General features: G+C 34.1%; 1 protein-coding gene and 1 long non-coding RNA gene across 2 annotated transcripts; both read right to left on the minus strand.

The window, feature by feature from the left end:
* Positions 1–4,176: 4,176 nt before the first annotated feature.
* LOC110716544 lies at positions 4,177–7,176 on the minus strand. Its single transcript, XM_021895175.1, has 3 exons — positions 5,980–7,176; positions 5,745–5,849; positions 4,177–5,608 (listed from the first exon to the last, which is right to left on the minus strand). Exons 1-3 carry the CDS (start codon positions 6,304–6,306, stop codon positions 5,474–5,476), a joined length of 567 nt encoding a protein of 188 aa, XP_021750867.1. The 5' UTR covers positions 6,307–7,176; the 3' UTR covers positions 4,177–5,473.
* A 6,022-nt stretch (positions 7,177–13,198) lies between these two features.
* Positions 13,199–13,940, minus strand: LOC110716541. Its single transcript, XR_002510512.1, has 2 exons — positions 13,783–13,940; positions 13,199–13,671 (listed from the first exon to the last, which is right to left on the minus strand). It is a non-coding gene; the product is annotated as an uncharacterized LOC110716541 (long non-coding RNA).
* Between the last annotated feature and the right edge of the window lie 59 nt (positions 13,941–13,999).

Here is a 13,999-nt window from a genome sequence, read left to right on the forward strand (position 1 = left end):
AATTAAATATCAACGAAAAACAAGGAAATTATGACGTTTGAAGATGAATTATTGTTATAAGAATTTGTGTTTATTTTCATTTTATTTTAACAAAGCAAAATCCACGTTGACTTGAGTCAGATAATAATTGTATGACTTCAGCAAAATCAAATGATAAATACGATGTTAGAAAGGATAGTTGATTAGCTAAATAAATACTATAAAACCTCATAATAACTTGACATATAATATAATCTTTGTCACCATTGTAATAAAATAACTACAGGAAAAAAGCATATAAATCCTAGTGGAAGAATAATCGATTTTAAAGTTCATAAAATAATTTTGTAAGAAGGTTGTCAGTTACTTTCTAAATCTACGATGACTTCATCATCATTCTATTACTTTCATAGTTTTTATTATTTTTCTTTGGTCCAAGAACACTTGAAAGATTTTATTTTATTATTAGTATTAGTATTTATTTATTAATACCTATAAATGTTTGATTCATGCTTAATGAAATATTTGATAGATCCCTAAAAAAATAAAAAATAAATAAAAAAATTGATAGAAGGGAAACTAGGAAAATTATTCGCATAATCTGTAGTATATCTTCTTATAATATAATGAGCAATTATATATTGAGGCTTGCAATCTTTACAAGTAGGGATGGCAATCCAGTCCGAACTCGACCCTACTCCGCCCCGATCCGAGGTAAAAAATCTGTTCCGAGTCCGAGAAAAAATTAATCCGAGTTTGACTCCGTTAAGATAATCTGACTACGAGTCGGAGGAGGGTCAGAGTCGGATCCTACAAAAAAATCTGAGAAAAAAATTCGACTCCGACAAATGTCCGACTCTGACGCTATTATCCGACTCCGACTCCAATAGATAGTGGACTTTTTGTGTGGGTTAAGTTGGCATTGGGCGTGGGTTGCAAAGGCCCAAATAGCCCAATTTCTCAAAGTATAATGAATAATGAAAAAAAACCCAAAGTCGGGTCGGATCAAAGTCGGAGGTCGGATATTGAAGTCGGACTCGGAGTCTCGGAGCTTCCTGTCGGGTCGGAGTCAGATTTAGCATAATCCGCTCCAAATCCGACCCGTTGTCATCCCTATTTACAAGTAATATAACAAATAAGGTTGACATATTGTGACCAATCCTATCATTTTTTTTAAATTTTTTTTTTAAACAAGAATTTTATAATTTTACTTTCTCCAAAAAGAATATATATTTTACGTGATCATTATAACAATTAAATTACGAAACAAATATATAAGGAGACTTAATTTATATGGAGTATTAATATTTTCATAATTATTCCTATATGGCTATATTAATCCCTATATTGATAGAATTTTGCATTTGTTTATGTACAAAACTACAAATTAATAGTACTTCAATACTCATACGTATACAAAATTGGATTCTCTCTTTTATTTGGAACAAAAGAAAAGTTTCCATGGTGTGAGAAATGCCACTTTCAAAGTTATACAACTGCCCAAATTCCCTAGAGACCCAAGTATTAGAGCACTCATGAAGTCGTGAACCATAACTAAGGCACTATATATGCACACCAAGAATTCAAGCATGCATGTATAGCTGTCAATTTTGTACCCAACCGTACCTTAACACGTGTCAACACGTGTGAATTGAAGAATTATGCTTGAATGAAGAAAGATGGGGGTTTTCTTAGGGGGTGTCATTTTTTTTATTTTTTATTTTTTATTTTAGCTTATGATGATACTCGGTTTATTTAAGTGTTTATGGAGAATCTTTATCAGTAATATCTTTAATTAACATTAAGTATAAATTTTAAGGGCTATGTATAACATTTTCCAAATTTTAAAACTGACATTCGAAAACAATGCATTGAATTGTTTATAGCAAGTATCCATATGACTATGTTTGATCTATAAAGAATAAACATTGGTCAAAGGCTCAAAGCAAACTAAAGTAAAGTAATGTCAAAATCAGACTAAACACGTAAGGGACTAAGGGGGGAGAGTTGGGGAATGGGGGTATGAAGAAAGTGAATATCAGGTCACACATGATACAATGATAATTTAGTATCCTAAATGTATCAACTCAATCTGTTTGATAGATACAATCTTTACCACTAGTTCTACAACGAGCAAAAGTCATAGCCTCATAGGCATCCTAAAATTATGATGAACGAACTCAGTTGGCTTCCCTTGTTTTAAGAAACAGGATCACCAACTTCGGCCTGAAAATTAGAACAATAAAAAGTGTGAAAACAATGAAAGCTAGATATAATTTTTAAACAAGGGATCAATTACCATACAAGTCGAGCAGCATTAGAGCCTTAGAGGGACAATAAGTGCTTTTGTAATCAGAAACTTTGCATTTGTCGTCTAAATTGGTAATGCATCCTGATTGAATAACCTAGTTCGCTGGTAAGTCTTAGGGCCTGTTCTGTTCAGCTTAATTCAGTTTAGTTCCTGAATTCCTTCTCTAATAAACAATTCATTTCAGTTTAGTTCAGCCCCAATCAATTCAATTCAGTTCAGTAAATCGAAACAGACCCTTCTTAGCTAATATACAATGAAATATAACTTGGTTTAGCTCATGAAAAGCCGATTCACATTGGTATGGATATAATACGAGCATGAAAAGGGGATAAATATGAAATTTTAATTACTACCTCGGTTAACTATTATTTGCAACAAAGGGGTATTATTTGTGAGATATAAAATAGTCCTTTGTTGCAAATAATAATTAACGGAGGTAGTATAAGAAATAGTTCAAGAAAACCTTATGCTTTGAGAAGCAAGTGTTTTGAGTGAAGTTTATTTCTGAAACATGAAGCTTGCAGTAGAGGCCCTTTTCTTCTCGTTTCACCAAGGAATGATTCATGATCCATGAATTAGCCCCAAATTTAGCTTTCTAATTCTCAAGACAAAACAGACTATGTCTGCTTCCAACTGAGGCCTACACATTGAAGCAAGTGAGCACGCAGCCTCGTGTCAAAGATATAACCCAAACACGCACAACAGTAAACCAACAGCTAACTACTGTTAGTAGGACTCTGTTTGGGACCTGATGTTTTCAAGTCAGGCATTAGTAGATAAGTTAATGCATCTTTAACAATCTCAGGAACTAATCATCCAAGGAAAATATCCCAATTTCAAGTTAAAAGGAATGCATGCCTTAGTTTAGTTCTCTTATATACTGGTACTAAATTGACGGCTGAGCATAATAACTGTATTTCTTCCCTCACTTTAGATACGGCAATTACTGATAGGATTGGACATGTTAACCTAGTACATGTTCTTCAATCCGGGCAAAACATGCCATGTTTGAAACCAATATTTTCCTCCATCATGCTTCACTGCAGTCAAGCCTGTAATTCTGCATACATTCTCGCTTTAATTTCCTCAGATTCCTGCCATATGATCCCTATGTAACAGCCTCATTCATATTTCACAGTTATTCCCTGCAAATTTTATAGGTTCATGAAAGAACCTCACAACATTAAAAGGGTTTCTGATTTGCATGCTTTAATGGGAATTATTGTAAATAAAAAGGAAGATAAAAACAGAGAAAAGATACAGTATTCTGATATCACATACACATACCAACTCAGTTAAGCATGAAAAATCCTTGGATAACAATTTTTAGCAACTACATATGATAAAACACTTTGGTAATCAGATTACCTTCTCATCGAAACAATTCGGAGCAGTGAACTATCCACACAGCCAAATCACAAAACTCCAGGATTCTGCTAATACATTAAAGACAACAATTAAAGAGACTTTCAGGTGGCTCAAATGGACTGAGATTCAAATGAACATCACAAGTGTCCAAATCAAGTACATCAGATGTGAAGCTTCCATAACAGTGATAGTTCTCTTCCCACGACTATGTGACAATAATGAATCACAACACTAAGAACAATAAATTTAAATAACAAAAAAAAATTAGCAATCCTGTGAAATTGGTACTGTAGTCCAAGTAACGAAAGAATTGCAACAGAATTTATAACAGCATGAATAAATGTGTGAATGTGTCCACATAAACTATGGAAAAATTCAGCTTATCATGCTGTCCCGTTTTAAGACCATAGACATCAATCTCATCATCTTGGCCTGTGAGCAGTATGACTGAAAACATTTTGGCAGCAAATGTTGTAAAATCAGATGGATACACAAGTAATTTCAGACAGAATGCTCTGAAGATGCTCAGACAAACATTTCGCCTCTATCAGTAGGGGATAGTGTGCTTTGTCACAACGATATAAGTAAATCAATTCACAAAATAAACATGCATCAATAACAGCCAAACCAAGAAAAAAAAAATTAGGAATACAATAATACAGCCATAGAGTACCTTTGCATTAATTATCATTTATAAAAAAAAGGTTCTCGTCAAAAAGAAATTATCAAAAAAAGGTGCCTTACAATAGTTTATACATCATGGGTATACATTTATTTCTCCAAAAACTAAGTGATCTATGTAACAGAAAATAAATATAAGTTCTGTACTAAAAACAATAAAATTAGAAGTCGTCAAAATCAGGAATATAGGCTTCTTTTTAATAACACAAACAATTCGAGTTCCACAGCACAACAGCAGCCACCACTGGGTTCCAGCACTACACTTATTCACATTTACAATTAAGGAATCTGTACAAGTATTCACGTCTTCAACAGGTAATAGGTATTCATTAATACATGCAAACCTTCATAGGGTTACTGATCACATGAAAGAGGAAGGTTGTTTGCCACAAACTTAGCAAGAGGAGGCAACTGTGAACACGACTACTATAAATGAGGGGTTACAAAAGGTGTTTGTTAAACCCTTTTGAGGATGATAACAGAAGCAGCAATTCTTCTCCATTGATACAGAATCTGCCAAAGCATATGCCCTTGCTCCTTGGCGTTGGCAGCAACAGGATTGGCACTGATGTTATTATACTAAGCACAGTTCCTATCAGCTTATGACCACAGGTCTACAAAGCATAAGTGATCTTTTATAGCATCAAGGCATAAACCCAGAATCTGAACATATGCTACATAAGCTGATACTCCAGTGAATTTGGCCTCCAAGCTCCTTCAATCTCAAAAGAAGGGTATAAGACACAGCTATTCATTCATCCATGCCGGCTGACCAAATTGAACCACTACTCTATCAAGAGCTGATACTCCAGTAATTTTCAGTTCAGGTAATTATGCTTAAGTACAAGACCAACAAGATCAATAACTCATATATATGCCAGTGAGGCAGGGTCAGGAGAGGCCAAGATGTACGCAGCCTCCTGCTTCTAGCCAAAGACTATTTGAGAAGCTGTATGAGATAGACTTTTTGTAGGGAAGCTGATATGCATCCTTGAGATCCATGAAGGAAATATAGAAAAGACCATTCCTTCTCAATATAGTGTGACCTGATAGCAATATTATATAAGATCATCATCCTTTTCCATATCCTGCTGAATTATCAGAAGTAAATTATCCTATCTTCCAGGTCTTTGTTTACCTAACTCGGAATAACAAAGATACTGGAACCAAACAGAGTCCCTTTTCCTTTAAACCTGCATAGCTGATATCTGTCCCAATATAACCTGAATGTGGTACTTCTCCAGTCTGGTTAGAGGTATTTTGTTTTTCCTGAAGAATAGAAATGCCAGAAAATATTTAGTGAAGTGAAATATTAAAGAAGTGAAGAACGTCCACATTGTTTGGCACAAATGCAGACCAATGCAGGCAATACATTTGAAACAATTCCTAAATAGTTGTATTATACCTGAAAAAGGCTAAAAAAGTCATGCTTCCCTTGTTGCACTGGTGGTAAAATGTTCAAAACACCTGTCTCTTGTAATTTTATTTGCAATTTTTCCAAGTCTTCAGCCTGAATTACAAAAAACATTGATTTAGTATCAAGGGAAGTTGACAGGAAACCTTAAGAAATATCAAGAAAACTTTACACTAAGGCAACAAACTATGGGTTTGCAGGGATTAACATGAGAGCTACTCCTTACCTCAGAATTACAAACAGGAGAAATTGCAGTGTCCTCCAGTTCAGGATCAATATAAGTTGCCAGAATCTTTCTCCTTTTAGCAACAGACCTAGCTGACGCAACACGATCATCATTATTCATGTTCATCTTTTTTACCAAAACAGCAGCACCAGAAAATATGGAAGAGTTTTCAGAACCAGAACAGGTAACAGTATCCTCCACATTACTGATAGCTATGGAGTTGTCGAAGTATGAAGACCAACCACTATCTTCAGAAGAAACCTCATGTCCATCACCAGAAAAATTAGATTTGTTCTTGTGGTTTGTGGAGCTCATAGAATCCTCCATTAAATCACCAAGTTCCAATAAAGCAGTTAGAAGGTTTTGAAGACTAATGCAAAAGCAGAGGAAAAAAAAAGGCTTAAAAGGTTATTCAAGTTTGCCCAAACTGCTAAGGGTTGAGTTCTTTTATAGAAGCATTAAATAAATTTTAATTTAAGTTTTCCAAAAAGATATTCCACGTTTCATTTCTAGAGCTTGCCTTCCACTCCAACAAAATTAAGGCATGGAAATGGGAAAGTCATCTAAAAAGACTTGGTAAAATATCATGTCATCCACCCCATCACCAAGTCAATATCTCACGTGGGAAGCATATTCTACAAGATAACATTAATCCATGGAAACAATTGTTCAAAATTATAAATTTTAAAACTATATAAAAAAAAAAAATTAAATTATAACCATAATATGATGTCGCAGTCCTAAGAAACACAAGTACTTGTCACATTATTTCAGAAAAATCCTTCAAAGATTTATAGTTAAATGATGTTGTTGTCTATTTTTTTTTTCCCCTTATAAAGTTGATATTGTTAAACGGCTTTTCAAAATTAATAGATGAAAAGCACATAAGAGGGACCATAGAATTCTTTCAAAAAAAAAAAGGACCATAGAATAAGAGAAAATAAGAATGCCAGGAAACAAGCTATATATACTTGACAATTTGACATCAAGCGGGTGAGATAACACCATTGGCCATCAAACATATCCAGTGCAACCAGTAAATACACTATGTGGCGCAACTATTTACCTTTCAACAACCATAATGTAAAGCACAGAACAAAAAAAAAATCTAGAAGTGGCATCTTACCCTCTACCAGTGTATAGGTGTTAGAATCCAACTCCTTTTGATGTATTAGATTCCATTTAAGTGTTTTCCTAGAGTTTAGGTTATGTTTTCTTAGCTTGAGGTCCCATTATTGTGTTACTGTCAGATCAGTGTTCACTAGGGATTCTCCTTGTATGTCATTTAAAGCTCTTTAGAGGGCGAATGATTAATGAAATCTTAAAGCCTTCTACCAAGTGTTGCCTTGCTTTTATGCTTGTTTGTTGTTAGACCTTTATAGATATTGTGTCTTACTTGCATATTAGCTCCCCTCCAACCCAACTTGATGCGCTAAGGACTCGTGGTTCGGACCCGCTTGTGCCCGCTTTGAAGTATCAGCCGTCACAAGCCCCGACCACCCGCACTCCGTCGCCCAGATAGACGTGAGTGCTCCTGAGATTCTATTGCCCGCTTGTGTTGCTTTGTGCTCACAAGCCCCTCTTCCGCTCAAGGCTAGCGTTCTTGCCGCCAAAAGGCTAGAGCGCGTCGCACGTTTCGGGGTCCAAACTCCCGGACCGTGACAATAGGACTATACAAGTGCACACATGAATATGGTATCACTTATAAATTTAATACTGTATAAATTCTAAGCAGTCATTCTAATTCTACTTCCTAGGTTTTAATTAAAAAAAAAAAAAAACATACTCAACAGTTATTCTATTGTCAAGATGAGCTAATTTAGTTGCCCTCGGCAGCCAGGTAAGTGTACGCCTATTAGAGATGTCAAACCACATTATTTTTTGGCAACTCATAGAAAACATATTTGACCCCTATATTTGAACAGGATAATTTCAGCAGGTGCAAATAAACGACTATGTCTGAAAACTTGAAAAGTGTTTTGATAAGCATAAATGATAAACAATCTGAATTATTTAATAAGCATTTGGTATAATAGTGGCCATGAATCCTGATTAACTCTTATATTATTAATATTTCAGATCCTCCAAATCTTTAGCTGAAGAGTTCAGCATAGTTTAGGCAATATGCTTATCAGCTTCTAAGAAAATTCAAATATCCCATTTTGACCAACCCTATTAAAGTGCATATTAAAACATCCAGAATGAAATTACATTGATTTTCAGCACGTAGTACGGTAGTAGTCGTGGAAAACCATGAATGCCAGAAATAAAGAGATGGAATACTAAGCTTGAGATAATTCTGAACTTGTTCAGCAAGGATAATAAACATTATACTAATCAAATTTGACCAAAATATTTTAAGTAATCAATTTTTATTTGACTCATTATATAATAATTTGCATATACTTATGTAGAAGAATTTTATTTAATATGGCCTAATGATGGGGCTCAAGCTGGTCCTAAACAAACCCCTGATAATCAGACACTGAAATGTTTGACAAAAAACAGCTTACTTCCTTGTAGCCACTGAACTACAACCATCCTAGTCTCTGTCCTACCAACATTACTCGCCCATGACCATACCTAGCTAGGTAATGCTGGTACACATCATTAGAGAGGCTCAATATTTCATTAACTACCAACTATTGTCAAACAATCACTTTGTTCTGGTGAGTAGTGAGACTTGTGACTGACTCATGGGAAACACAACAGAAGCATTAAAAGCAATAGCTTCAAGTTGAGCTAGGATCATAATTCATAAATATTTGAATTAATTTTAAATCAAGGTAAATTTTCTAATCACAAAGAAACATATCATTTGTCAAACATAAGAGCAAAAAGTTATTCTGAATCCGCATATTTGAAATTTACACAAAATCTTCATTTATATATAACAGAAAAGAAATCCATTTGTCAAATACTACGAGATATGAAATTTACACAAAATCTTCATTAATATATAACGGAAACATATCATTTATATGAAATTTACACAAAATCTTCATTTATATAATTTTAAATCAAGGTAAATTTTAAAATCACAAAGAAACATATCATTTGTTAAACATGAGAGCAAAAAGTTATTCTGAATCCGCATAATTGAAATTTACACAAAATCTTCATTTATATATAAACAGAAAAGAAATCCATTTGTCAAATACTACGAGATATGAAATTTACACAAAATCTTCATTTATATATAACAGAAAAGAAATCTATAATTTTGTTGCAACACAAATCATCAGAGTTGCAGTCAAAGATCATGAGAGGTCAAGTCCATATTCATATATTGGCAACCAGATTGACGGAGCCTCTAGATTTAGCCGCAAATTTTTACTCTCAAATATTATTTTCTTCGAATTTTCACATATTCCAATTGACTAATCAATCATGCAACATTCACATATGATTCCCTTGAAGAAAGATTCCCAAATACAATACAATTCCTATGTGGATTGTCTTCCATTATTTTATAACATTCGCGCACGTTTCATTCCTCATGCCTGACTCTCCCACCTGTCATTAACCTGCTCCTTGCTCATTCTATATAAAGCCTTTATTAAATGTCTATGTTTGACCAGAAGTAAGGTACTACCTGATCCATGCCATGACAACACTTTCACAAATGATTTATTTTGAAGATTCTAACCATACAATTAAAAATAAAACAAAAACAAAATTTATATATAAATGCATAAGGTATGATAGGAGACTCATCTGCCGCCTACATTAGGATATATGAGGACATCCTCTCTACTTAACATAGAATACCTTCGCATGTTTGAGGAACTGACAAATTAGTAAAAGCCACATAGAGGTATGTTCATGGTTGTCAATAACCACAACATGGGGAAGTGAAATTGAAACTCCTTGGTGGGCTTCCAATCAAGCAGTAGGATTGCTTTCATACTCAGTACACTACATCGTGCTGTCTTGCTTATCTTTTACTTTGCGTCCAAGGAATGCATACCTTGTAGAGAGTCATTCAAGGGATGACATCATTTCGTGATGACAAAGCGCATCAACATTCCCACACGTGCATGCAGATGTTTCTGTAGCATAGGACAGCAGATTGTATACTGATCAACTTACAAAAAAAAAAAAAAAAACATATATATTGCGAGGAAAATACAAACTAACATGAAAAGTAAAGAGAGCTTGTTCAGCATGGATAGCAGAGAATATTCCTAACCGCCCCCCCCCCCCCAAATGCGCAACTCTCTCTCCCAATTGGGTTCCTTACTTACAACAGACAAATCTTCCAAGCATTTAAATCAAACTAGAATAGAACTGTAAAAGGTAAAGACAGCAGACTGCAGCAAAACGAATAATACATCATTATACTCATAATCTCTTATGTTGAGGATAAAATGAATAACTACATTCACCAAAACTTAGTCATTGATGTCAACAACTGAAGGTGAAGGACTTTGTTGTGCATTTGGGACACAGGAAAGTTGCTAATGACTATAATTTTTTGCAATAAGATACTTTTGAGGATCTCAAGATTTCAACCTACCACAATCATGTAGTCAGCAGAGTAAATACAAACAAAAGACAAAACAAGAGTTCCTCAAAATACCATTTCATATTGACAGCAATAATAATACTAATGATGCTAGCATGTAACATGTCTACTTCGGGAAATTTATTGCTCAAACACAAATTGACAAAATATATCCCAGATAATCTCTTTGCTAAAGAGCTACGGTGAACAAAGTACAAGTGTATTGAATAACTGATAACTGATAAGATGTATCCCAGATTCGGGATAGTCCTCCAGTGGCTCCAATCCCTTATTACTTAATATAATATCAGTCAAACTACCAGGGAATATTTACATATAATGTACACAGAGAGAGAGAGAGTGAGGGAGGGAAAAAAGTTTCAAAAATCAGCTAAAATTAATATTGTTGCAGCAGTCATCGCCATTTGTCTTTGTCAAGGTGCGTATGTAATTGTGTAACGTACACCTCATATAGTCAATATTTTAGTGTAAATTGAATTTCATGCTTCAAAAGACGAAAAATCTTCGTTAGAAAGAGATTAATAGTATGTAAAATTAAACAGTATAACATGAGGTGTGCATAAGATAAGATATTAAAATAGTGGAGAGCTCAAACAAGCCTGGTACACATTAATTTTAATATTATAGTATTGATTGAAAAAAATTAATGTCCAAAAGACTACCATATGCTTTAAAGAATTGAAAAATCAAAAAGATTTTGGAAGCAGATGTAGCTTTTGGGATCTGTGATCAGTCACACAAATTCATAAGAGATTGGAATTCAACCAAAATTTGAAACATTAAAAAATCGGGTTACATTATCAACCCTCAATGAACAGAACTACCAAGAATACTCACATAGTTTGACTGTTAATTCTCTTAGAATAAACATATTGTAATTTAAGAAAGTATTTTTTTAATACCAATACTACTTGAGTCAAAGCATATAATTTCTGTATATTAACATAACCTAAAAGCCAGCAATTAACATTCGAACTCAAAAGCATGTCTTAGTAGTTAGTATTATGAAACAATAAAGGTTAGTGCTTTATTAATGCAAAATTGATCAATAAAGTCAAAACCAAACAAAACCTGGAAAATTAAATGCACCTACAACTTCATCACCATCACAACCCAATCTATTGATCGGATGATGGGCGGCTAAATGTATTAGTTCAAGTTCACCCCTAAAGTAAATACATTTTTTCCTCCGTCCCAAAATACATTTCACGCTTTTATTATCCTCTACAAAATACTCCTTGACACTTCTAGTTAAGTAACAAACTAACAACATACTAATTGTAACATTCCTCCGTTCTAATTGTACCATGACACAACTCTACTCCATCGGCCTACTCCACTCCTTAAAACTAAAGGACCACGCTGGAAGTAGAAAGAGGGATTTGATCCCTCAACCTCACCAATGGTAAGGAAATGCACCTATGCTCTACCCTAAGCTACTTACACTAACCTATGGAGGCACGGAAACAACTCGGGTCTCAGAAATGAACAACTAAGTCCCAACCATTTCTATGCACTATAATCACGAAAACAATCGAGTTTCAAAAAACGGCGAAACCTCAGGTCTTAGAAGGTCCCGTGCTTCCTAACCGCCAGCTACCTAAGCAATTCACATATCCTCTAAACCGAAATCGGATAAACGTATGCAAATTAACCTCTAATCATACTACATTATTGAAGAGACTAATTTAAAGTCCCCCATCATCAAAATCAACATACATTTTGAGGATCCATTATTTAAATAGGCTTAAGACAGAATGATACTTCCAAGAACCAAAAATTGAGATTTACTACATTAAAAAAAACGAAGTAGTTTTTAATTTCAATATTTAAACTGTAGTTTCTAATCTTCTTTCAAAGTACACAATTACATGCAATTATTCAAAGGTATAGAAATCAGAAACATAACTACAATGAAGAAACGCTCAATTTCATCAAATTAAATTAATATGAACAAAAATTGATTATTGCAATGCATAAACAATAGTTAGGGTTTTGAAATTTAAAAATAAAAAAAATAAAAAAAAATAAAAAAAAAAAATCAGGCAAATACAAATGTGAATAATTTTGCGCGCGTACCTTGATCATGGACTAGTAGGGAACAAACCTGAAAATTCTTACTGAGCATATTAATTTATATTTACTGAGCATTCTCATGAAAATCTCATAAAGAATTTCAGACAAAGAGCCAAAAGAGGTTTTTATTATACCTTCTCAAAAATGCTTTCACTTGTTTCAATTTTTTTTTATTTTTTTTATTTTCAACTTTATTAATCAATATGGTAAGATATAATAAAGTCATTTTATTTGGGTTTCAAACTTTTTATAATTGTTAAGTGTATGGAACGGATATATTTAAGGTTAAAATAGGTCTTGATTCTCTTTAACTCCGTAAAAACTAAAAAGTCATATGTAACGATTTTTAAGCGATGAGGGAGTATTGGAGTAAACAATTAGACATATTTATGTCATACCATAATTGGCCGGTATAAAAACTTATTCTGTTTACAAATAAACATGAACTAAAGCCCTCTATTAAAACTTTAGGAAGTCGGTTAGACTCAATTGTCTATTAGATTTGAGTGTTAATGAAAGGTTATCATTCTAACCGCAAGTGTTTATAATCTGTACATATGGGATAGCCGCTAGGATAGGCTGAGTTTGACTGATACTGAACTTCTGAGGGGTGCATGATGTTGAACCTGAAGGTGTTCATTGCATAGCCGTATCCACAGGCATTGCTCTGTAGTCTGTACAAATTTCCTCTAATGCTGATGGATCACCGTACTAATTACAGACTTGAATCAGCAAAACATAATCAAAGATTTTACATATATTTCCTCTTTGGAAGGTGTTTTATTGCAGAGTGCAGACGGACTGAAATACAAGTCTTGAATTCAGGTTTTATTGTCCAGTAGTAAGAAATTAAGTAGAGATTTGTTGAACATAGCAAAAAGAGATTTTATGTTGCACAACAACTTGAGAGTTCTGAAGCTGTCCTCTGCAAAGTGCACTCCAAATAAGTTGCAACAACTGATCACTTCAGCCCAGAGTAAGCTTGGTGATAAGCCAGAGTATTGGTCTGAAGAGCGGCAGCATAACATGAGGATGAGAGTCAATCAAATCCGGAATGCAAAACAGATATAAGTCCCATCACACCTCATCTGGAAAGGAAAGTACATGTAAGGGATCGATGCACAACCTTTACCTTCACTCACAATCTACTCTCGAAATAACTTTGAAACAGTTAAGAAGGCATTATGACAAGAAATTACAGCTTTCATCGAACCCAAGAGGCAAGAGAGATATTCTACTCAGGTCACAATTTCAGCAAAAAATATAAACAGAAACAAATTCAATATCTCTTGTTGCAGATTTTGCATCAATCATCTGTTTGGAAGGATGTCTGAGAATGCAAAATCATGAAATGGGGGGCCTGAAATGAAACATTAATTTGAGTCAGCCACATAGCTCAATGTAAGTTGTTCATAT

This window comes from Chenopodium quinoa, unplaced genomic scaffold (genome assembly GCF_001683475.1).
Source record: "Chenopodium quinoa cultivar QQ74 unplaced genomic scaffold, ASM168347v1, whole genome shotgun sequence".
NCBI lineage: Eukaryota > Viridiplantae > Streptophyta > Magnoliopsida > Caryophyllales > Amaranthaceae > Chenopodium > Chenopodium quinoa.

What these genes read in the sequence shown, in the direction of transcription:
- LOC110716544 (XM_021895175.1), bottom strand. Translation starts at nt 6,306, where the DNA reads ATGGAGGATTCTATGAGCTCCACAAACCACAAGAACAAATCTAATTTT. An exon ending in CTCCTGTTTGTAATTCTGAG is followed by an intron (nt 5,850 to 5,979) that starts GTAAGGAGTAGC and finishes TTTGTAATTCAG; the next exon opens with GCTGAAGACTTGGAAAAATT. An exon ending in ACTTTTTTAGCCTTTTTCAG is followed by an intron (nt 5,609 to 5,744) that starts GTATAATACAAC and finishes TCTATTCTTCAG; the next exon opens with GAAAAACAAAATACCTCTAA.